Below are 24,898 nucleotides of genomic sequence, written 5' to 3'. Positions count from 1 at the left end.
GCTGCGTGTGACGTGTGTGCTTCCCAAAGTGCAGAGAGATGACGGTACAGCGCTTCTGAGTTCCGCAATATTTTTAACCTTCTGTATACTTTTATTAACATAATTTATTAATCGGAATGTGGACGTTTGTGGCTTGATTCAGAGTCGTCCATGTCTGTAACGCGATGCATCTAAGAATCGGAAATTTCCCCCACATATTTGGGCTCACTTGGTTTGTTTTGCTCTGCCTGATGCACTTGCGCTTCCTTTGTAGTGCGCCCCATTGTGATCTGATGGATAAGCCACACCTTTGTATAAGCTGCAGGGTCGAATGCAAGTGAAAAAAGTAGCGTCTTATAGTCCAGAAATTACTGTAAGTCAATAATTAATTTGTGCAGACTTTAAACTACCACAATGTATTGTATTTGTAACTAATGAAATGCTACATGGCATCAAGTATTCTGAACTTAAGTTGACCCACATCTCATCACTGCTGATGTCCAGCTGATGATTCATGACATCACATTATTAAAAAAAAAAAAAAAGACTACCCCATTGTGCGCTCCCCTTTTCCTTTTTTTCCCACCATTGGACATTGCCATAGAAGTTATGGCTTTGAGCCTAGACCCCTCCATTGAACTTTCCTTTACAACAACATGTGTGACAGCCAGTTTGAGATTCCTTTTTAGCCAAGTATGCGCCTCTAACTGATTGTAAACCACTGTATTCAATCCAAGAACAACAGCACAAAGGCTGCTTGTAACATGGTTAAGTTGAGACATCTCCGAACATTTTTTTCCTAATTCTGTTAGAGGACAAAGTTGGAGCAACATCAGCCTCTTTTTTTCCATTCTTTGACCTACACGCATCACAGAAATAATGTGAACGTTGACCAGTGTCAGTTCTATAGATTCAAAGCTCCCATGATCCACACAAAATGTTTCTGACAACATTTTGTTCCCACAATTGTGACACAAGCACATGATATGGCAGCAGATCAAAGACATTCTTTCTACAGTGTACCTCAGCTCACGTGTAATGTCACAGTTGGGCGTGAGTGCGTTGTCAGATATTTAGCCAGCATAAGTTTCACGCTCATTTTTCAGTTTGAATGATGATGAACAAGTGATTGTATTGTACGTATGGATCATGTTGACAATCCCCTTGGGCAACAAGAAAACTTCCTAATTTACTCATTTTAAACCCCCAAAGGGGAAACAACCAAATTTGTTAGAAAGACAAATTCTCCTGTAGTCATTAACGTGAAAAAAAAGTTGACAGTAAAAGCGCTTAAGGTAAATTCCATTTTCTCCGCGGTTTGTTGTTACGTTATTAGTATAACCTGCCCCAATGCTACTATGCTAGCATATTCATATTGTTCTTTAACACCTACACCTCATACAGATCAACACCACTACTGACCAATAACTGGCAAGGCTCCTTTGATTCCCGGGTACTGGGAACACTTTCTTTTTAAGGATATGCCACACAGTTCATTCTGCCAAACCTAATGGGTTTGTTTGAACTTTTTACCCAATGATGGATTACTTCACTGTTAGTGACATATGTTTGAATCCTGTCAAACAAGAGTTGAGAGCATAAGATTTCAAAAGCAAATAGCACACATGAACTGTAGAACTTGTATCTGCTATTTGTACATGGAACAGTTGAGGAGCTAGTTGTTCTATTACTTTTGTAGCTTTATAAAATGGAAGCCATATATACAAAGTGTTGTAATTTCTACACTTGATTTAGTAAGTAAAACATTTAAATGAAAGCTGAAAGTCTGTAGTTAAAGCACGACATGTTCATTATATTTCAAAGCCACTGTGGTAGTGTTTAGAGCCAAAAAGATGAAAAAAGAACATTGTGAAATAACACAAAGCCAAATGAAATATATAAATTAAGCCTCCTAATTTCCCCGGTAAGCCTGTCCACTGAGCAAATATTGGAGTGCTAATAATTTCATGTGCATATTTGAACTGTTCAATTGAGTTTTTCCTGTGTTTTCTTACCATTGTTACAATGCCGGACACAGTCTTGCAAGACAGCATGCCATTTCTGCTGCTCCTTCTCAGTCATAACACAGAAGTAATGATGACGAGCGTATGGGTGCCACAGGATGAGGGGGAACTGAGTTGCACACTTGATAAAAGGACTGTTGCCCAATTTGGCTTTGACATCTAAAAGGAGGTACAGGACAAAATGATTTAGAAAATGGCAAATAGCACTGTCCTGTACAACTTAGTGACAGTGTGCAGTTCTTGCGCCACTGCAAACTGCAATGCCAGTAAGCACATTCTGAAATTAAAATGACATGTAAATTAGAGCCCGAGCAGCGACCGCAGCGAGATCCCTATTGTTTTTGTAGGAAGTGTTATTATTTTTCTCCGCAAAGTATCACATCGTTGAGATGCTCATCATGAATGAAAATTCACCAAACTGCACACACATCGGGACATGGCAGAAAATTTGTGTTATTAAAGTTTTTGTACATGAGTACAAAAAAATGGCTCTGTAAAAGCCTCCTACAGAAGTTTAATGGAACCCGATCGTGTTATGTGTGACGCTGTTGCCATGGCGATGCGCCGTTTGCAGAGGAAAAACGATGCTGACTTGAGGGTCTAAACCTAGGTGAAAACTCATGAACTTTGTACACATATCAATCCTGACAACTATATTTGAGGGTTACTGTGCAGTTTCTCAAAAATGGCTTTCTTGTACATTTTAACAAAGCACCGCTGCTCCAAAATTTAACTTATACTTACGAAATTTGGGATGTATATAATATGCAACGGGCCAAGACCTGCAAAAAAGCCTTTTGGGGGCATGTTGCTAGACCTTAACAGTAAGTCTGCCATTTTGACTTTTTTGTTTTATTTTATTGGGCACCATTTTTGGCCTTTTACAGAGGTCAAATTTTAATAAACTCTTCCCACAGAATTTAGCCGATAGTCTTCTAACTTTGGGTGTTTCATCAAAAGACATTTAAGATGAAAAGTTATTGAAGGCTTTTGATTTCATTACAGGCCGTTACCGTGGCGATGTGCTGTTTGCAAAGAAAAGTGAGCGCTTTATTAGTGTCTAAAGCTAGGCGAACGCTCATGAAACTTTGCACACATAAGGCCTGGCTAATACATTTCTATTTTAGAGGGTTGGAGGGTTCTTGTCCTATGTGTCAGTACCTCAAAGTGCAAGTAAGTAACCCAAGGATTGCAAGGGCCTTTTTTGCTGCTCGGAGCTCTAGTTCAATGATAAAAAAAAACAAAAAACATATACAGCTCTTTTATTGTGTTTGCAATTGGCCCATTGTATGCACAGTGGCTATGCTATATACGTAGTGCCATACGAGCATGATTCATTCAAAGCAGGAGAGAGATGGACTGCATGATAGCAGCGCTGAAATTTTGTACAGGTGTCGTCAGTCTACTACCTGGAAGGCTGGTATCAAGCAGTTCAATGTAATCTTCAATGGAGGTCAGGGCCTTGTAGCCGGCACAGTTGATGGTTACTTTGGGATGCAAACTCCGCTCATGTGCCTGTTAAATTTGAAATGGGGGGGGATGGAGAAAAAAAATGTAATCACCAAAATTAAGTTTATAATTAAGTGATGTCGGAAGTAAAGTGAACCCACTGTTTTGCTCTCGTAAAGGTTGATGCTGTAGTTGTTCGGCACTGATACAAAGCGATTTCTCCACTTGCGATTCTCCTCGAGGTACTGGAACAGATTTCCTGAAAAGATTAAACGGCCAGCCAAAGGATCCTAAAAAAAAAAAAGACATTCATATTTGTAATACAAGCAGTATTTTATTCAAAAACTTGTATGCCATAGTCTTGGAGATTCAGTGAAATTGATATTTGTCCCTTTATCAATTCAACCTGTAGCTGGCTTCTTGAAGAGGCGGGGTTTGGTATGAATGATAGTGTCAAAGCAAAGTTCTATGCAACATAAGCTGCTTACTACTTTTCAAATTTTTTAATCAACCTACTGTGTATTGTTGGTCTAGTCATTTCCAATATACAGCAGTGTGTACCACAAACCCTTTTTGCATGACGGTGACTAATGAGATTTGCAAGATTTCTTATATATATATATATAGATATCTATATAGATATATATATATATATCTATATAGATATATATATATATATATATATATATAGATATCTATATATATATATATATATATATATAGATATATATATAGATATATATATAGATATATATATATAGATATATACATATAGATAGATCTATCTATGTATATATATATATATATATATATATCTATATATATATATATATATCTATATATCTATATATATATATATATATATATATATATATCTATATATATATATAGATAAGATAGATAGATAGATAGATAGATAGATAGATAGATAGATAGATAGATAGATAGATAGATAGATAGATAGATAGATAGATAGATAGATAGATAGATAGATATAGATAGAAGCATAAAGTCAAGTTGTACAAGAAGACACAGTACATAAGCTTCACACATAAAATACTTGATGTTCTCAACATACTGCAGATTATTTAATGCTGTTCATGTGGGTTATGTCACAGGGACAGGCAGCTGTCCTTCACATTATGAGTCAAGATTAAACACCACTACAGAATTACAACTATTCTGATCATTTGTGAAATGTGCTCCACTTTCTACCGCTTGAAAAGTGTAACGACAGACACCAAAATCATGATTAAAGATATACAGAGCTGTATAGATGAGAGCTCACCATTTTACAGTGACATGAAAAAGTTTTATCTATCTCCCACCTTCCTGGTTTCTGTAGTTTTTAACAGATCAAAATGATCTATTAATTTATTAAAGAGTTTTGTTTTAATCCAATCCTAGCTCACCCAATGTGGAAAAAGTAATTAGCAAAGGAACTGTAGGCTTCACTGGCCTCGCGATTCAACTGTAAAAACAACACTCGGCAAAAAGGAAGAGTTCTAAAAGAAAAACAAAACATTACTGATGAAAATGGACACAAGGGCTCATCTCAAATTTGCCACAAAACATCTTTTACCTACTTTCTGAGAAATCTTCAGTGGTCCTGCTAGACCAAAGTTTAGTTTAGTATAAGGCCAATTACATCTGAAGCGAAAATCTTTTGTGGCACTGTATATATGACTGACAGATCCACAGAACCCAAATAATGACCTCATTCATGGATTTCTGCCACATTGTTCTGACACAGCCTTTGTTGACAAATCACTTGGCAACTGGTTCATAGTTGCTCATCTTCATTATCTAAACACAATGGCATTGGGGTGGCCAGGGTTACAAGAGCGCGTTATTTCTTTTTTATCATACCATCCAGTCAGTGTTTAATTAAATAAAATTCACACATATCTATAATCATGATCATCCCTTATAGTCAAGCAGTTCAAGTAAAAAGCAACATGAGCTTATATCAATAGCAATAATGCAATTTTCTTTGTTTTTGCATACTATCTCATAAGCCGGGCTTACCTGGAGACTTTCTAGTTATTCCGATTTAAATCATTCCGATCGAAGATCTGTGGTTACCTGTTTACATGTGACGTGATCCATTCTGATCTGCCGTTTACATGCTCCCCTCAATTAATCAGATAAACCCCTGTTACAGCCATGGGACGTGCGGACATCAATCATGTGATTTATTAAGTTCACTAGCTAACAGCCAATCAAAGTGGCCAATTGTCACCAAGACACCATTTTGCATACTGTGATCAATGGCTCATTCCTTCAAATCATATAGAAAAAACACAATAATTCGGCTTGGATGACAGAAAAACTTCTTTATGAACTTGCCTTTCTGTGTAGCAACTGTGATTGTGGCCCACCACCTCCTTCTATCTCGTAGCGGATGCTGTTGAAGAGAGCGACGGCGTACTGTTGCTTATACACGTCACTGAACTGTCTCATCACATCTCCGGTCTTCACTGCAGGACGAGACAGAGAGAGACACATACATTAGGAAATCAGATTTGACCACTTAAGCTTTCTTTTAATCAGATCTTAATAATCTGAAAGAGCTGGTGGTGAACCAACCATACATATCCAGAAAACATTAACCACAACAGTACTGTCTCTTACTAATGTGAACACTTTTTTTCTTCAAATTTTCAATGAAGGGTTGTGATTGGTTGTTAAGTCTTAGGGTACAACAAATGGCTTGCTATTAATTCGACAACTTCACAGATAAAATTCATTTGAGCTGATAAACAGATTTTGCAATGTAAATATAATTTCTCAGATTTAATTATTCCTAATTTGTGTGACCACTTTGTTAGGCTTCATCACAACTTCCCCATTGGCTAATGAAACAAATGAAGTGATGCAAACTAGGCTGTTTCAAAGTCAAATTAGAGTCTGACAAACAGACAATAAAGAAGTTACTCCAAAACAGCACTAACTATTATGACAGGAATAGTCACAATACATTTACAATAAATGCCCTAATACGTATTAAACGATGAAACCACCTCTGTGCCTTTAAACAGTTCCCCCTGACAAATCAATCAATTAATAAAATAATTGTTAGAAGCAGCACTATCTAGCTTCATTAAAAGTCAAGATTTACTGTAAAACTATGCCAGCCTGTAGATAAATATTGTACGTAGATTAATGAAATGTCTTCCTCAGCATCATTATTGACTGTCTTGTGCATGAGTTGCAGACTGTAAAGCTTACCTGAGCTAACATGTGGACTGCACGATAACTATCGTTGCAATGTTACAGCAGCTGATAATGATTTGACACAAAGCCGGCCAACAGGGGACACTTGATTAATTGCTATCTTTCGACAGTAAAACCCCAAACAAGATAAAAACATGGACACATTTCAATGTGCAGCTTCAGTGTAACAGACACGTTGATTAACGTTTGGCCAAAACTCAGACTTGGAATTCTAGGGCATCTTCCAAATACTAATAGTCATTGTCAGTTGCAGCCCTGATTTGGAGACAAAGCAGGCCTCCTTCTACTGATCAATCAAGCCCCATCACAGTTTCCATTCTTGACCCAGTTCTGCTGCCTTCAAGTCTTTTTCCTCAACAGTCCGTCCAATAAACTAACTGGAGGGGATGTGTGTCTTTCCCACGTGGAAGCGTTGGAAAAAAAGAATCAATGTGTTTGGCCCAGTCAGCAGCAGACAGTATTGACTGTGATACGTTTAAGGAAGGAACAACAGGAAGAAGGGAGGTGACCTGAAGTTGGAGAGCAGGAAGGAAAGCGCTGACAAGGCAGCACTGATGTGAGAAGAATGTGGAGGAGACAACAGCGACACCAGAACTTAATAAAAGCACCATATACTCTATGTATAGTGCAGTGGAGATCTTCACAGACAAAGAAGAATGGAAGACAGTTTGAGAAATACACAAATAGCTCTGACACAAGGTTATTTTTATTGTAGTTCAAGCAGGCCAGTTTGGGAGCATTTTGTTAGATACTAGCGAGATAAAAACAATGTGCTGGTATACTTGCTGCCTTATCCTTTTAAGATAATTTGTTTTTTTAAATGGATATGTATATCCGGAAAGAATTTGAGAGCAGAATCCACCAGGGTATGTGTGCCATCACCAGTCGTCCAGTCCAAAAATGCTTAAACTCTGTATTTTCCAGTGGATGCCTTTTTGTGCCAAAGCAAGCAAAACATTCCAGTTTAGGGAACCAATAACATGTCTTAAAACCAAAGGCACCATGCTGCTAAAAGGAATAATTCATTTTATGTAGTTCATACTACAATCCCTGTATTTATTCAGAAAGTGTTTGATTTGTTATTAGAATGTTATATGGACACCTGCTAGGACACACAGATGGGTGAAGTACTAAATCCATTCATAATTTTTATCGTTCATAGATATCAAACTGTATAAGAATAACTCTAAAACTTTCATATGGTAGGACTACAGCAATACCCATGATTGTAGCCAAGAATATGTCACAGCTATTCGGAAAAACTGAGAAAGATATCAATTAGAGTAATCACAGATGGCACTAGGGAGGAGACTGAATAAACGACACTATCAGCTTTCTTTTGAGGTGGTCATGATGTTCTCACTGTAAATCACAATTAACAGCAATTCTTACAGTACTAAGAGCACAACAATCTAGCCTAAAAGTCTGAACTACATGACATTTAAATATATACAATCTAGAAGACATGGCATCTTTCAATTTTTATTTTACTGTGGCTTGAATATCTGTTTGGAAAAGTTCTCAACTGTGGTATAAGGTAGAGTATAATTAATACATTGAACATTGATGTAGCCTCACTGTGTGACTGTGTCCATACACATATTTGAGGAACAACTACCAGCTCTTACTAATAAGAGTTGGAAGGCTGCCATTGAAACGATAAACTGTAACTGACCCACAACTAACTCTGACCCTGTTTTGACCACTATGATCAATCTGGTCTGACAAGTCACAACTATAATGAAGTTATGCAAGGGGAGCTCAACTCAACCATTTTTGTCTTAATCAACACACAGTCTACCATAATCCACTTGTTTGCGTGTTAATTATTCACATTTGTATATTCATGAGCATGAACCAAGCACATTTTTTTGTTGTAACATTTGCATGTCACCTTGGTGCTCTAGTCTGGATCAAATTTGAAAGTTCTGATCACAATGTTATACACCTTTTCTAAAACTAACAGTGAGTGTGTTGCAACTGTTATGTGGGGTAATGGGAGGATCATCCTGTGAGAATGTGATTCGACAGCAAGAATGAAGAAATCATACTCCCTTACAAGCAGGGACACAGACACTCATACTCACAAAATGATTACCATTTACATTGTGACCACACAGAATGTTCCCTTTGGAGTCAGTGTACACATCATAGTCAGGAAAGCGCCACAAAAATAAAGCCAAGAGTAAGCGGGTGATGGTGATGGTGGTTGTATGGGTCAAATTGCAGAAGGTTACATGAGGACAGAACAGCTGTTTTCTCTTCTCCATCCTTGGATTCTTCATTTTAATTTGAATTCTTCTGTTATTCACACTCATTTATAAATATATTCACAGTTTTAAGTAATCTGAAACAGAGCGCGCCACACCAAATGGCATCTAAAAATACTCATATAGAAGCAAACGTTTGCGGGCTGTCAAGTGCCCACCCGTGAAATGGGTGCTAAAACTCCAAAACATTAAGGCTAATCAGGACCAGCATAAACAAAGTAATTTTCAGAAAAGGCCCAATGACAGCAATATTAAATATGGCACCGTCTAAACTAGAATAAAACCTGCTGGGAGATTGATGGTAAAGCCGAAACAAGAAAGAAAACACGCAGGTTTTTCCATCTTTCCACATGCTGGACAAAATATTAACTTGTCAATGCTGTTAAACGCGGATGTCGAAAAGCTAAAGCAGCTAATTGTAAAGACAAGGCCACGGTTCAATGGGATGATCTAATTGAGACCAGCAGTTCCATCTTGCAGCTTGACTGCATAGATCAACTTTCAGTCAAGACAACAGCGTTTTGTCATCAACAACTACAAATGTGCCATGAGAAGTCACATGAGCCAGATGTATTCACAGTAGATAGTGGCATGAAAGCCAAGAAAAGACATTTGAAAGTCTGGGATGAGATTAACATAACCTCACCTTTTGTCAGTGTCAATCAAAGAGGCTGATGATTGCTGTGATTTTTATAGGCCACTTTAAAACAGTAGGTGTGGATTAGGTCAAGTTATGGACTGCAAATTAGATTTAAGCAGCCATAAATACATAACCTGCTCAATCCATTAGGCTGCATACAATTATGTGCATCGCTGTTTTTGAGAGCCCAGTGGCTGTGCTCCAATGGCTAGAGCAGAGTAGCAGACGTTTACATTCAATACATTCAATATGAGAAAGTGAAAATGGATGTGTGTAAACTCAACTGACTGAATTCCCTTTCTTGTTGTCACTTTGTCCAAGGGCACAGCCCGATAATCTTGGTGTATCCATTTTCAGGATGGGACATCTTTTCCACTGGACAGTAGCTACTCAGATGAACAATCTACTGACTATTGTCAAAAGCATGCACTACCAGCTACTGTTTCTTGTACTAAAAGCAGGTTGTTTTTATACAATATGGGTGACATGTACCCATGTGTATGTTCTACACTATTTGCCACCTGGGATGTACAGTCAACGCGGGCAGGAGAGGCAGCGTCCCTGTCCACATGTGTGGACTGACCAATAGTATTAGGGGTGTTAGGAAAAAATTGATTCGGCAATATATTGCGATATTACAGCGCAATTCTCGAATCGATTCTATATGCGTCGGAATCTATTTTTAAACATGAATTTTTTTATGGGAATATTTAAAAAAACGTCTTACTTAGGGTTAGGATACACACATTAAGCATGGAAGAATGTTATATTAATGGAACATTAAGCCTTAATATTTTATTTCAGTGCTGCTCAGACATGAAACAGACTGCAACCTGTTTGTTAAATGCAGTGGCTCAGTTATAAGCCTGAATTTTCAGATAAATAAATACATTTTCATACAAATCTTACAGTCTACATGTACAAGTTTAGTAATTAGTATTTTCTAAATTTGAGTAAAAAAATAATAATCGCAATAATCAAGTTATAGATTCGTATCGGGATTAATCGGTATCGAATCCAATCGTGACACGAATCAAAAGGTACTAGGCAATTCACACCCCTAAATAGTATAGTTTTTTTTTTTTTTTTTTTTAAATACCAAGTTCCACACCAGCTCTTTGGCAAGAGCCTTGCACAAGAATCATTGCTTCTTTGCTTTTGTACCGCCAATATATGTTTTATCACACATGTACTGCACATGCTGGCATTCAACACTGTGATATTTGACAGACATATTTAGTCTTTCTGTGCACGCTAGAGTCAAGAAAATACATTGCCTCTGCCAGCATGTGGCAGTGCAGCATTCCATTGACACAATTTGTAGAAGAAGCCCATAGACATACCACAAGAGTAAGCTTCGGCTAGTGGACATCCAGATCTGGTCGCCATCTTTTTTTAACCAGGAGTCTCTGTCAATCTCTTCCATTCACTTGTATGCACAGTGTTTGGCGCCAATAAAGTCATCATAATTCATCGAGTTTTTTGCAGATTTTGACACAGATTGCTTTGTTAGAAGAAACATCAGACATGCAGTTATACCAGACGCATGGGTAATTTATAATCTGGACTTTCAAAGCAATAAATTGGTAAAACTATATGCTTACTTAAAAATAAAAAAAAAGATCAGAAAAATAAAAATAACAATGACCTTGACCTTATATTAAATATTAATTTGCTTCCCCCCCCCAACTGTACAACATGGAATTAATTGATAATCAAAAGCTTTTAAAACAAATGATTCAATTAAAGTCAAAACAGGCTAATCTACTCACTAGGTCACTAATTGCCACTGGACAATGAATAAAAAGAAAATACCAGTCCTGTAGCGAGAAAACAAAACACTACTGTACTGTAGGCCTATTTTTCATGAAATGTAGCCCAAGTAGTGGGGGGTCGCATGAATTGTTTTATTAAAATGCCCGAGTACATGAATTTAAAAAAATGCATGCAAAATGACCCAATTAAAGAAAATTATATAGTTTGTAGTGTTGATGAATCATTCAGCTCAAAAGTGCAAAGAAGCATCACTTTTTTTCCATGTCGTCTAAAAGCTTTCATGTCCGATCTTGGACTTGGAGCAATCGTAAAACGCTCTCCTAGTTGTTTATAGCCTAAACTACTGCCAAGCTCCCTCTTTCCGAGCCTGAGTCAAGACTCCGGCCTCTTCACGTCTCCTCTGTTTCACTCAGACTCTACGCCTGGCTGAAATAAATCCCACAGAATGTACACGGTCCACAGTGGCAGTTGGAGCAATCTGAGACTCAAATAGCAGCCACTACCAATATATACAAACATGCTCCCCTTTGGGAAACCTACTTATTATGTCTGGGAAGAAGGCCCACAGCCGGTTGAGCAAAGCAACTCTTTCTTAAGCTTGAGCAGAACATAAAATGTGACGCTTTTATCGTGATATTAAACAGACAAAAGGTGGCGACTGGTGACACTTGCTAGGAGCAGTAATGTCACATAATACCGCATCGTCAGTTATTGTTGATTTGTTTTGGGCGCTAAGATAATATCGGCAGAAATATCAACGTGACTAAAAAGTCCTTAGAATAAGGAGTACATTTCAAGACATACTGTACTGACATGCTGGGCTATAAGCTACGACCACGAGCAACGTATTTGCTGGAAAATTTGTGACTCAAACAAAATGTCGTTCCCGTTTAGGCTTTGTGCCAAATTAGGTGTTGTTGAGGCACTCCCTCCTCATACCTGCAATCATCTCCCGCTTTCCTTCATCCAGGTGAGAGGAAACCACGTCCCCCATGGTTGCAGCAGAACCTCCAATAACTCGGTCACAATCCGAACCGGTTGCAAGCGCCTAAATTCCTGGTCGAATGCGACGACGAGATTCCCAAGTAGTAACACAATTAATTCGACTTAAACCAGAAGGCGAAAGTCTCCTCGAGAGTCGCGGGGCTTCGGCGCTGCTGCTGTCTCTGGTGAGGTTTTGTTCCGAGCACTGGGCGAAGTGACAACACTCTGGCGGCGGCGGGCGGGGACGAGGGGGAGAAGGAGGAGGTGAACGCACGGTTCCAATTCAGGAAGGCGGGACACACCTTCTGGAAGTCATCACTGGTCCAACGTGTTAAGGCGGCCTTGGCTTTGGGTGTGGCCACGACCTGCTAGGTTTCTCCACAACAATCAATAAATACTTTGTACACACTATTGTTTGAAGATGAGGCCACGAATACAACCTATATGAGGTGTTAATATGTCATTATGACTATAAATGCACCTTTGGCAATGTGTTTTATACACGCCTAGTGTCTATTCAGACTCATTATAATAAAATAAGGCTGTTCTATTGTTTCCTCTATGGAAGATGATTCACGGCAGTTTTTCTTCACCTAATACCATGGCGATGCCTTGTTAATGCAGAAAGGTACGTGCTGCCCCCATGTGGACAAACTTGTATATTACAAACGTTACTCCAGCTAAAGTTCCTGTATTATTTTAGGGACATATGCATTTATTTGATATCCAACTAGTGCGTTCTAGTTCTGTCATCGGTAGTAAGGCAATTTTATCGAATATAAATGGAAAGACTAGGGCGCATAGCGCAACTTCCTGTGACGTTTCTGCGCTCTATAGTACATCAAGGGCGGATCATGTTCATGTTACTATTGACAAAATTATATAGGCTACTAGTTGACATCTGCGCACAACTATTAGCTACTACCTGTGATGTGCTAGATGTTAAAACGCCTGTAAGTATTTTACAAAGCCACTACTATCGCGCAGTTTTACATCACTAGTAGATAACATGTAGTTCTATAGTGCATAGTGCACTATAGTGCGGGGGGGGGGGGGGGGGGGGGTCCGTCAGTAAGACATAACCGTCAGTAAGACATAATGTTCTATTTGTGCACAAAAAATATATTTTCCCGTCGCTCTATTTGATGTCTTTAGGTTTTGCAGGTACCTAATTTTGTGGCTGGGTAGTTATTTCCACAGCCCCGGTGCAAATCCAAATTATAATTCACAAATATGTAGCCAAGTATGTGTTATTTTATGTATTTACTTATTTATTCATTTAAAACACATTTAAGCGTGTCAAATGAAAGGTGTCATTTAGCTAAATAAGACGCAGTAGTTAGTCCAAACGCCCTAATAGTGGTGCGAGCATGGCGGAAGGATACGTTCTGATGTCTCCTTGTGAAGGCTCCTCCGCAGTGATGGGAGGAGGAGAACACCAGGAGGAGGAGGCGGAGGAGGAGAACTAGAGGGAGGAAGCACTCGACCCTACACTCGGCACCATCATGGCACCTATCGGATTAAAGGCGGTGGTCGGCGAGAGTAAGAATCTTTTATTATTCCGAATTAGCCTCAATGATTGCGCTAAGAGCGTAAATTAATTTTTTGGGGGTCGTTTGTAAGTAACTGAATGCAAGTGGTTGAGAAGGATGAGGATGACGGTGGTGCTGTTGACGTCTCGTTGTAAATGCTGTAGTGAAGCACAGCAGTGAAAGTGATAGAGGTAACCCGCAGGAGGCTGGGTGCTTTTGCGACGCCTATGCGCCAAATGTCAGTTTGGCTTCAGTGATCATATCCAGCTGATGACTGATGTAGAAATCCTGCTGTGACACGGTGGACAAACGCTCGGGGGCAAATAACGCACGCCCTTTTAGCCTTTATCAGCGTTTAGTTAAGGGATACCGTTGCATCACATCACCGCATAGTTCTGCCTGGATATTGACCGACGAAAACGAGGTTCTGTTTTGATTGGCTATTAATAAGAGCAATTCTAATTCTATTGATCACTGTGTAATTTAAAATAGATCCACAGAGGTTCGTGTTTTCGACATATGCTTCACCCCGATGAAGGATGTGCCTCTTGCGTAAAATTCACTTTACGCCCAAGGGCTGATCCAAGCTTCGGTCTGCTAGATGTTCATGGCGGATGATATGCAAGACCATTAAATTGCCTTTAATGGCCACTATGCAAAGAATTGTCCGCAATCCGCATTGCATCCAAGAGAACCACAACATTTTGCATGTATGTTACCACTTGACAAGGCAGCCTTCACCGCCAGTCCCAATTTAGAGAGTTTATTTATTCCAGAGAGGATGCTCCAGTAGCTTCTGTGTGTGTTGCTGATGCAGGCCTAAATATGGAGGCGCAGTTTCATTCTCCTCCTGGGCCACGGATGCAAGTATCGGTGGTGTTGCCAGGCCAGGCCTGGAATGATATAGGGCAGATATTTGTAATTGATTTGGGCATTTCTTTATCTATGTCGTACAGTATTCTTGTTCAAGTGCCCCTTCAAATGGAAAATCAGCATTATTTGTAATAATTTGTGTTCTTGGGTTATGGTACGTAAGATGATCACATTTTGCAGCAGTGAGATGTCATTTTACCACAACACAATTACTGCATTTTCATTTTCTTGAACTAATCATGCTTTCTGTTATAACAAAAAAATCCTTTAGTAAATATGAAGCCATTGTTTAATTTGTATATGCTATCACACACTATACTGGACTCCTGGCATGCTTTAATATAGATATGTGAAATTGTGTTTTCCCCTGAATCTCACATCATTGGCTGTGAGCTAAATATAAGTTTGTAAATAATAATTCTGTAAACTGGAACGCAACACATATGACATGTCACATCATTATATATGTGTTCCATTTAAGCAAGGTAGGATCATGTCACTATCAAAATACTGCACCAGTTACAACTGAGGTATATGAAGTTTTTACTCTAGAAGAGTGGACTTTGCTTTCATAATTAAATATCAAATAACTTACTGATATAACCAGAGCCAAAAACCTCCATAAGATCAGTTTGATTAAGGCTCTGTACTGATACTTACATAATTGTGCAATTAAATAGATGCAGGGTCTAAATGCCCTCAAAGTCTTTTTCAGAGTAATTTAAAGACTTATCACAGCTATGATGTGGCACGAGGTATGGGATGCAGTGGGTGACACCTGCGCTTTGCATGACTGAGTTGAAGCTGGCCTGGGATTGGTGGATGGGCCGAGAAGAGGGAGGGAGGGCCGAAGAACCATCATGGGTCCTTTCTGCAGCAATAGATGTAGAAGATGGCGATGGGGGATGGGCAGCGTGCAGTAATTCAGCCAACGCTTTCCTGACTCGATATGAGAGAGTAAAAGGAAAGCGAGGCCAAGTAGGCAGAATCCCACCACTCAGCATGTGCTGCAAGATATGGCTATTATTTTTTATATTTGCATATTCGATTTACAGATTGCGGGGAACTACAGTTCTCAGTGTTAATTACTGGACAACTGAAAAATGGCAATTAGCAAAATGGCTGGTGTTTCTATTTTGTAGAGTATGTTTGTGTTGAAGTGTTAGTTATTTGTATACCTGTTAAAAATGGATTTGGATGATAATCAACTTAATACTTATTCATTCATACTTAATATAGGGCACTCACTCACTTGGAAATTCCTTATGGTGGTATAGTTTCAACCTGTGATCTGTGATATTACAAGACTCTTTTAAAGTAGCAGCACTATAATATACTTATTTTATAATATACTTTTTTTTTTCACAATTACGGTATCATTACCTTGTTGATTGACAGGGAGAAATCATACGAGTTTGTTGTTTAGTGTACAACTAAAATAAAAACCTTCCTTGCCCTCTCCTCTGCCTTCAGGCATATCTGGTAGGAAATGCAGGCAAAAAGGATGGGTTTTTGCTAAGATAGGTAAAATATGACTGAAACAATCCTCATCATATGATTCCAAATCTCAAAATCTTTACAGTGCAAAAGAGCAGCAAAGTGAAGCAAAGAATGATACAGTGTTGTACACATTCTAGTATTGAAAAGCTGTAAAATGACCTTGGAAACATCACTGAACCACAGCGGCACACTCGTCTGGCATCGGTGTCTGCATGCTGCAGTGCCTGCAGCCTCGGCCCTGTGTGAATCACGCACGCACAATAAATATACGGTGGGACTACACGCACACGCATACGTACACGGTCGCTATGGCTGCAGAACACGAAGCACTAGTTCTAAAACAGGCTTATAATTTAATGAAATCTGTTTTACGCTGAGGAAGAGTGCTGCGTCAGAGCTGGCAGGCATCCTTCTCCCACGCTTCTCAGCTCACCATCCCTTACTCCAAAGCTACTCAGCAGCACCCCCCCTCACACACACACACACAAGCAAACAAACAACTGTTGGTTCCCCTCTATTAAAGAAAAACATCGGACTCACAATCTGACTAACGGAATAACTAATTTAAAAAAAAATCTGAAAATTATCCAATGAAAACCAGTCATTGCTTTTGAATTGGGGATCAACAGAATTATTTTCAAAAACACACATGAAACAGACACATGAAACAGACGGTACTCCTAGAAAAGATTGATTAAAAATAATTTGATCATAAGGCCATGTTCAGCCAAGGTGTGCTTTCTAATTAGCATCACTGGTGTCTTCAAACTTGTAATCAGTCAAGTGGTATACATTCTCAAAATAATCGCCTAAGTAATTTTTTCAGATTTTTCAGGAATCACAAAAAATGTAACCATTTGCATCATGAGATGATTTTTGCAACAAAAAAAAAAGAAAGACTTTTATTTGAAGAGGGTGACAATATTTAAAGGGTGATAAGTAATCAAGGGCTGTGTCTGAATGTCCACCCTTATCCCCTAACCCTTCATTCACTACATAGCCCCGCACTATATAGTGGCCTAATATGTAGAGTGCCCTCATTCTGTTTGGTGATTCGGACAGCCAGCACACTACTTTGTCCTCGTCGCATATCACATGACCAGCGTACCGGTCATGACGCATCGGCACAACAATCTCCGGCTATTTATTGTAAATGAAAATGTTTTATAACTATGCTTTATTTCCTTTGTTGTACATATTCTCAACTAAATGAATTATTTCCGTAGTATATATTTAATGCATCGTTTTAATTCCCGCGCTGTCGCTGACGCTGTCGCTCACGCCATGTTTTTTTCATACTCGCAATGCATTGTGGTCTCTATATCAACCTTGTTGAGTGAACATCGATGTTCACTACTTTTCAGAGTGCATTGTGGGTAATTTTTGCCCTACATTTTTGCTCCCTGGACATTCGGACACCCCACCAAAATGGAGTGACCCGGACACAGCCACTGCTTTCTGTAGTGACATAGTGTGTACCACACTCAACATGGACCAGAGGAAGCGGAGGACAGAGTTGTCTCAGGAGATTAGAAAGACAATATAGACAATAATATTAAAGCCAAAAGCTATAAAATCATGTCCAAGATGTTTCTTGCACTACAGTTGCACATACTATTATTGAGAAATCTCAGATCCATGGGACTGTAGCCAACCTACCTGGATGTGGCCACAGAAGAAACATTGATTACAAATTGAAAGAATAGATAATGTGTCCTATTGTCCTATTGAACATCTGTGGAAGAAGCTGATACATGCCAACTGGAGAAAGCACTGTTCAAACCTGAGACAACTTGAGCAATTTGCCCATCAAGGGTGGGCCGGAACATACACCTGGTGAGAGGTGCAGAAGCCTCATTTAAAGTTACAAAACTCGTTTGACTGCAGTGATTGTTTCAAAAGGTTGTGCAACAAAATATTAATTATTATTATTTGTCCAAGCCTGCATTAAAAAAAATAAAAAATTCTGTTAAACCATACTTCAAAAGCGACGAATTTAATGAATTATTTATTTATTTATACTTTTGTCAGATTTATGTGATTTTTTTTTGTGACCACAGTGGACCATCTATTTACTGTATGTATCGCATTACGAAATGCTGATTGGCTATGTCATGCAATAAGTCCCTCCCCCAGTCTGTTGCCAACTTGCCATGGCAGACTGTGTGCAAAAACAAACAATCAACTGTAGGAAATGTTTCTATTGATTTCTTGTGATTTTTCTTATGCAAAATGAAAATGATTTAAAGCCATAGCTACATACAATAAGCGAACAGTTCAGTGTATTTTTTAGAAATGTCCTTGCTTTACATAATTCTGTGACATCATTGGGGGGGGGCATGTCAGAGTGAAATAGACGCTGAGGTATCCTTGCTGTTGGCTAGACTAGTGCATATACTGTATGCATGTATTGTTAATCTATCACATAATCCCATAAATGTAATATTTTCTCAATTACTGTGCTGTTCTATTAGTATGAAAATAAACTGTCTATTTAATTTTATCCAGGATTTTGGCCGAGCAGCTATCAAATAATTGCATTCACTAATTTTCAAGCCACAGAAGATCGTCTCGGTGTACTTGTAAAATGTGATGAAATGTAAATTACATTCATGCAGCCTATTATTATAGCCATGATGACTATTGTCTTGCGTTTGTGCCATGCTGAAAGTGTCTGGTTCTTAAATATCAACACAGTCAACATCGTCTCTTGAAGGTGAAAGTCCCTGAAGGGAGGTGAACCATGAGCACATCTTTCATTGGCACTACTTATAGTATTTGTGGAGGCAAGGCTGAGGGTTCAAGTGTGCATGAGCCAGTAACATCTCACCACGGTCAGCATTAGAACATGGTTAATCATGTAAAAATGACATAAATAATTGCTACCAAACTTTTTTTTAGGGGGTTGGTGCTTGGGTCAGGGAAAACCCAATTCAGTTTTGGTGAAAGTCCCGATTAAAGTGCAGATCAAGGCATTTGATTCTATTTTTTTGGTGTCCACTTGCACTAAGAGAGGATGTTATCTATACAGCGAATGCAATTTGCAATTGTGACAGTTGGCACTTCATTGGATATTAGGATTGTTCACCCTTGATGAATGTCTACACTCAGGGTCATTTGTTTTTAACACGGGTTGAAATTACAAGGTGCCACGGCCTTGATGAGGTACAGTATAATGCGCATGCCCTGGATTGCAGCAAAAATAATTGAGTATGTTGACAAGACGTGTGGAATGTTGTTGTTTTTTATTCCATTTTTTGGTCTGCCCTGATCACTTTGAATCAAATCTTCAATAAAGTGGAAGATGTCAATCATGCTTTAAAGATGTTACCAATTGATAACAAAACAAACAAAACCGTTGGACATTGTTATTGTTTTCTTGAAGGTTCAATTGTAAGGATGTGTATCCTGTTAAACTGGACAGGACAGAGATTATAAGGCTTTTGTGTGCATGCGTGTGTGTGTGGTTGACACAGCTGTTGCACTGTGTTTGATCAGGTCCCTTCCCCTCTGTCGAACTGGTGCTTTTCTATATTGTTCAAACTACTATCGGGATATCAGAGGGCACAAATGACATTATTAATATCCCCTTGTGACATGTCCAGTTGCTTTGTTTTTAACTTTTTAAGTGTTTTCATGTGATTTATGCAATTCGGAGAAGTTCAATGCTGCATACAGTAGGTCTATTTTCACCTGGAACCCAAACAAGACAATATTGCAGACTGCAGAGTAGGTCAAGTATGTGATCAGGGAAAATGCAGAAGCATTCCCACTTATGTTGTGTCTAACCTTTATTACTTATTATTATAAGTATTGTTATTATAGCATTTTATTCTCCTCACTTTTTCCACAGAGAAACAACTCCCACATAATACATCCGATTTACACCGTTCGAATTTCAACTTGCTTAAAAAATTCACGCCTTCCTGGGTATCTATCGTCTGATTCCACATTACTTACAGTACTCGCATAATTTAACATTAAATATCAACTTTACCCCATTCATTTTCAATGGGACTGACATGGAACTTTTTCAAAGTCCCACTTTCCACGCCCACTTTCATTCATACAACTTCTCATCATCACCAGATCTCTAATACTGCTCAGTGGGACACTTAAGTCCTTTGTCCAGTAACCAAGAGGTTGCGGGTTAGAATCCCACCTCTGACTGTACATAGTAAATGTATCCATGGCAATTATGATAAGTTATTACATGCTAACCAACTGACTATCATATCAGGAAATGCATTATAATTTCACTGAAAGGATTAAAAGCAAGTGTCCCCATTCAGTGTTGCTCTGTATCAGATGCTACTTTTCGATATAAATGCACCATAAGCCATCATTTTGAACTAGACAAGTTAGGCTAGTTGTTTGAGTCTTTGTCTGCCACATTGGAAGATGTGGGTTTGATCCCTGCTAGAACCAACTCTTTTGTAGAAATGCAATATTGAATACTAATCATTCTCGAATGACTTCACATCCATTACTTTTCATGTAATTCGTCATTATTAAGTTTAGTTTCTATATCATCTGTTCTATATTCAAAATTCTAATTCAATGCAAGCTTTCAGTATATACTGACATATTCAATGCAATTACATAAAATGTCACAGATTCTTCTATGGCTAAAGTGGCTGAGTGGTTACAAGAAAGGGCTGGTGATCAGTGTTCCTGCGTTTGAAACCAGCTTCAACCAATCTTTAACACATATGCAATATTGAATACAAATTATTTCACTATTAATACTTTGTAATTTTCACTTAATTTATCATCCAATTTCCTTCATAAGAATTAGGCTTAGCATTCAGCTATTAGCATTCAGCTTTCAGCATTCCCACGCAATTTCTCCAGAAATTGCGCTTAGTCTAGTTAATATGGAATCTGAATCTGTACAGCATTTGCAATATCCCAGTATAGTGACTATATCAGCAAAGCTGTGAGGAAACATTAGCTTCAGAGGAGGAAAAGGTGGAACGAGTGACGGATGGCGCCTTTGTTTGCGGAAGTGTCTCATCCTGTGGTACTGGAGCTGCTAATTCTTGGAAAAACAAGTCACATTTTTAGAAACAAAAAAGTTGCTGGTTTAATTGTCCAGCAGAGACATTTGTTGTTTGGCTTTAGAATTACAGAGTGTTGTGCTGACAGAACAGGTTAAGACCCTTTGCGTCACTTAGTGAGAATTATACTGTACTGTACTATGTTGGCACTATTCCAGGATCACCTCTCGCACAGGAGGTCAGATACAGTTCCTGTGACTCACAGAGGCCTGCTGCCCAGAGTCTGCCAAATCTTCTCCCCTTCTTGCACTTTCTCTGTTTGTTGCCATCAGCCTCTCCATTTGTTCTAAAATGAACCAATCAACTCCCAGGAAAATATCAGAGAGTGTGTAGAAAAGCCATTGCATTGATATATTTTTAAGAGATATAGCAAGGACTTGAAGGGTAATATGATCACAGTAAAATTACATCCAGTTCCAAGACTCGATGACTTGAAATGGATTAATTCTAATAAAATATATTTGGTTAGGAAAGGATTGAGCCATTTGACACTGGATTGTGTTTATTAACGTTGTGACTTTTTTAAATGAGGGTTGCATGTGCAATTCAGGACTAATTGATCCCAGTTTATCCCGTTGAATTTACCTCTGTGATTGCAATCACACTTCTTTGAATGTCCTTTTTATAATAGTACATTTTATAGTAAAGTTGTTCTTGTTTAAATCATTTTGTTCACCTTTGTATACAGCTCACCTTTGGCATAGTTATAAAAAAGCTAGTATGTATAGGCTTCAGGTGGCCTGTAATGATGCTCTGCGAGTGCTTTTAAGAAGGCCACGATGGACTAGTGCAACTGAGATGTTTGTCTCTGCACGAGTGAGCACTTTGCAAGCTGTACAAAGAACTTTAATGTATAGTTTTATTGGTAGACTGAAAAAGTCTCAAGATGAAATTTTGGTGTCACTCACGAATATTGGATGGAGTGCAATTCGCTACCAGTCAAACATATGGAAACATACACGTCTTCTTAATGTATAACTGTATTTTTCTTAATCTTTGTATATATTTTTTATTTTAATTTTTTTTAAGAGTGGACCCTGAGTCTGGAACAAAATTGAAATTGAATTGAATTGAATATCGCAAGCTGTAATCGCCTGTTTAGTGTGTCGTTCTTTTTTTCCCCTTAGCCCAAGATTCAGTTTAAGTTTGTATGACAAGTGCTGTATTGTCACTGTAGGTTGTGCAGTATTCTGATTTAGAGTCTTCTTTCTGTTGCAGAAATTATGAATGATGTCATCAAGAAGGTGAAGAAGAAGGGAGAATGGAAGGTGAGAAGCTACGTTAATTTTGATATAATGCCCGCAGTAAGATTATCCTCCTTGGCCACAATAAAAGCATTTTAACAACCACTATGTTCATAGATTAGAAAGTCCGTTCTGACTATTGTGGCATCTCCATTCTGACTACCGATACATGAAATTGTGGTGACCATTGAACAGCCGTCCCTACAACATTCCCAACAACTTCCCTGTAATGTCCCAACAAAATTAATTATTATATACAGTATCGGTAGTTGATTTATTTGAGCTCTGGGGTTGGTTGGGGAACAGTGATATCAGATAATGAATGCATAAGTTTTGCACAAATAAGGTAAAATTGGATCATTTCTCACAGCACCCCTGATGATTTCTTATGGCTCACAAGGGTGCAACAACACCTTGGTTCGTAATCACTTGTCTAGGCCATCTTTATGGATAGCATTTTTTTTTTTTTTGTATAACAAACAATGTGACACCGGGGAGGGAAAATGGCTTATTTGGCCCAGTTTGGAAATACTGAACGATGTTCTCATTTTTGTTACTAGCAGTTTGGATATGAATGGCTGTATGTTGCATTATACTGAACACTGACTACATGTACATTGTTGTCCCACGAAAAGATACAATAATAACAAAAATGTGAGGAATGTACTCATTTTTGTGAAACACAACAATGCCACTACAACATCCACAAGGATGTCAATAAAATATCTCTAACACAAATATATAAAACCCTCAAACATCCTCCGCTATGAGAGTTCAATGTCCATCTGTCCCAGATCTCAACTCTGGGCTTCCTGCATGGAGTTTGAATGTTCGCCCTGTACTTGCGAGAATTTCTCTCCAGGTTCCTCCTACATTCCACAAACACGCATGTTAGGTTAATTGAAGATTCTTAAATTGCCATTTGTTGATTTTGTCCTGCAATTGTATTATGACCAGTCTGGTCAAAAAGTTTCTCATCCAAAGTCAGCTGGGATAGGTTCCAGTGCTACAGAAAATGGATGGATTGTCGTGTTATTGCAACTGTAAATGTGATCTTTCCTGTTTCCAGGCCCTGATTGTGGACCAACTCAGCATGAGGATGTTGTCCTCTTGTTGCAAGATGACAGATATCATGACAGAGGGCATTACCAGTAAGTGAAATAACATGTTTGCATCTGGCGCTGTATTGTATGTGTACTTCTGCCAAGTGGCATGTCAACGTTTCTCTTTATCCTTTGCGTAGTTGTGGAGGACATCCACAAGCGACGAGAGCCTCTTCCCAGCCTAGAGGCCATTTTTCTGATTACACCTACAGAGAAGGTCAGCATGCACAAACTCTCTCCCCTCTTCTTTTTCATCCTACAATGGTTTGTCATGGCAATTTAAACTACATTATGGTTTCACAATTCCCTTTGATTATGTTTCAGTATCACTAGTTCCAACTGATAAACACTATAAAAAGTTTTTTTTTTTTTTACTGTACTATTATATGATCAATCCGATTTAAAGCTGAGCAGATATACTACCCCATACATAATACTCATATAATAGTAATGTATTGTATAAATGTAAATACATGAATATACAAATATAGTATAGTTGCTTCCGACATGCGTACGCAAAGGCCTCTGTCAAACCTCATGGCTTCTGTTTCTCCTTCCTCAGTCGGTCCATACCCTCATCGGAGACTTCAAGGACCCTCATTCAGCGAAATACAAAGCAGCCCACGTTTTCTTCACTGACTGTGAGTATTTACAAGATGGCTCATTTTTTTCAGTTTTGCACTTCGTCCAGTGTGAACAGTGAGGTACCAATGCATTTATATTTTGGCAATTAGGCTTATCCTAAAGATGCGTGATCAGAATAATAATCAAAATCATGTGACTTTATTGGCCATTTAGTTTTTATTGCTCTTGCATCATTCAAAAATTTAAATCTGTTGCTACAGGTCTTTTACACCCAACATGTTGTCCATTTACCCAAACTTTTCAGACTGAAAAACAAGGTTAAATGGCTGAATGTCACAAATAGATAACACTATAAAGAGTATGTCAGCTACAGTTAGCGGGGACAATACAACTCAGCTGGAAGAGCCATTGCCCTGTATTCCTACAGCATTCTAACAATTGTGTTCCTCTTCCTTCTAGCCTGTCCCGATCCACTGTTCAATGAGCTGGTAAAGAGTCGCGCTTCCAAGACCATCAAGACACTGACGGAGATCAACATCGCCTTCTTGCCCTATGAGTCTCAGGTAAGCATTTTTTAGTTGAGCCAAGTTCAAAAAGTGATGAAAACGAGTAACAAAGAGGTTTGTTCAAGTCCCTCTAATT

General features: G+C 38.6%; 2 protein-coding genes across 3 annotated transcripts in view; one reads left to right on the top strand and one right to left on the bottom strand.

Annotated features, from left to right (window-relative positions):
• niban2a (niban apoptosis regulator 2a) overlaps positions 1-12,843 on the bottom strand; it is a 36,295-nt gene extending 23,452 nt beyond the window's left edge. Inside the window, exons 1-5 of the mRNA XM_086095877.1 lie at positions 12,315-12,843; positions 5,802-5,932; positions 3,614-3,742; positions 3,413-3,518; positions 1,995-2,162 (exon numbers count right to left, since the gene is read on the bottom strand). Of these exons, the coding sequence (XP_085952003.1) occupies positions 1,995-2,162; positions 3,413-3,518; positions 3,614-3,742; positions 5,802-5,932; positions 12,315-12,369 (589 nt within the window). The 5' untranslated portion in view covers positions 12,370-12,843. The remainder of the gene's footprint in view (positions 1-1,994; positions 2,163-3,412; positions 3,519-3,613; positions 3,743-5,801; positions 5,933-12,314) is intronic.
• Positions 12,844-13,204: 361 nt separating this feature from the next.
• Positions 13,205-24,898, top strand: part of stxbp1a (syntaxin binding protein 1a) — a 29,684-nt gene continuing 17,990 nt past the window's right edge. Inside the window, exons 1-7 of one of the 2 annotated variants that reach the window (XM_086095878.1) lie at positions 13,205-13,312; positions 13,767-13,901; positions 22,543-22,592; positions 23,638-23,719; positions 23,812-23,888; positions 24,234-24,312; positions 24,716-24,819. In XM_086095878.1, coding sequence (XP_085952004.1) covers positions 13,865-13,901; positions 22,543-22,592; positions 23,638-23,719; positions 23,812-23,888; positions 24,234-24,312; positions 24,716-24,819 — 429 coding nt within the window. In that variant the 5' untranslated portion in view covers positions 13,205-13,312; positions 13,767-13,864. The remainder of the gene's footprint in view (positions 13,313-13,766; positions 13,902-22,542; positions 22,593-23,637; positions 23,720-23,811; positions 23,889-24,233; positions 24,313-24,715; positions 24,820-24,898) is intronic. The other variant, XM_086095879.1, reaches the window with a different exon arrangement.

The sequence above is a fragment of the Leptonotus elevatus genome, chromosome 15 (assembly GCF_054856555.1).
Source record: "Leptonotus elevatus isolate MCC_2025b chromosome 15, RoL_Lele_1.0, whole genome shotgun sequence".
Lineage (NCBI taxonomy): Eukaryota > Metazoa > Chordata > Actinopteri > Syngnathiformes > Syngnathidae > Leptonotus > Leptonotus elevatus.
The sequence above is the reverse complement of the archived record's forward strand: the minus strand, read 5'-3'. Positions and strand labels throughout refer to the sequence as shown.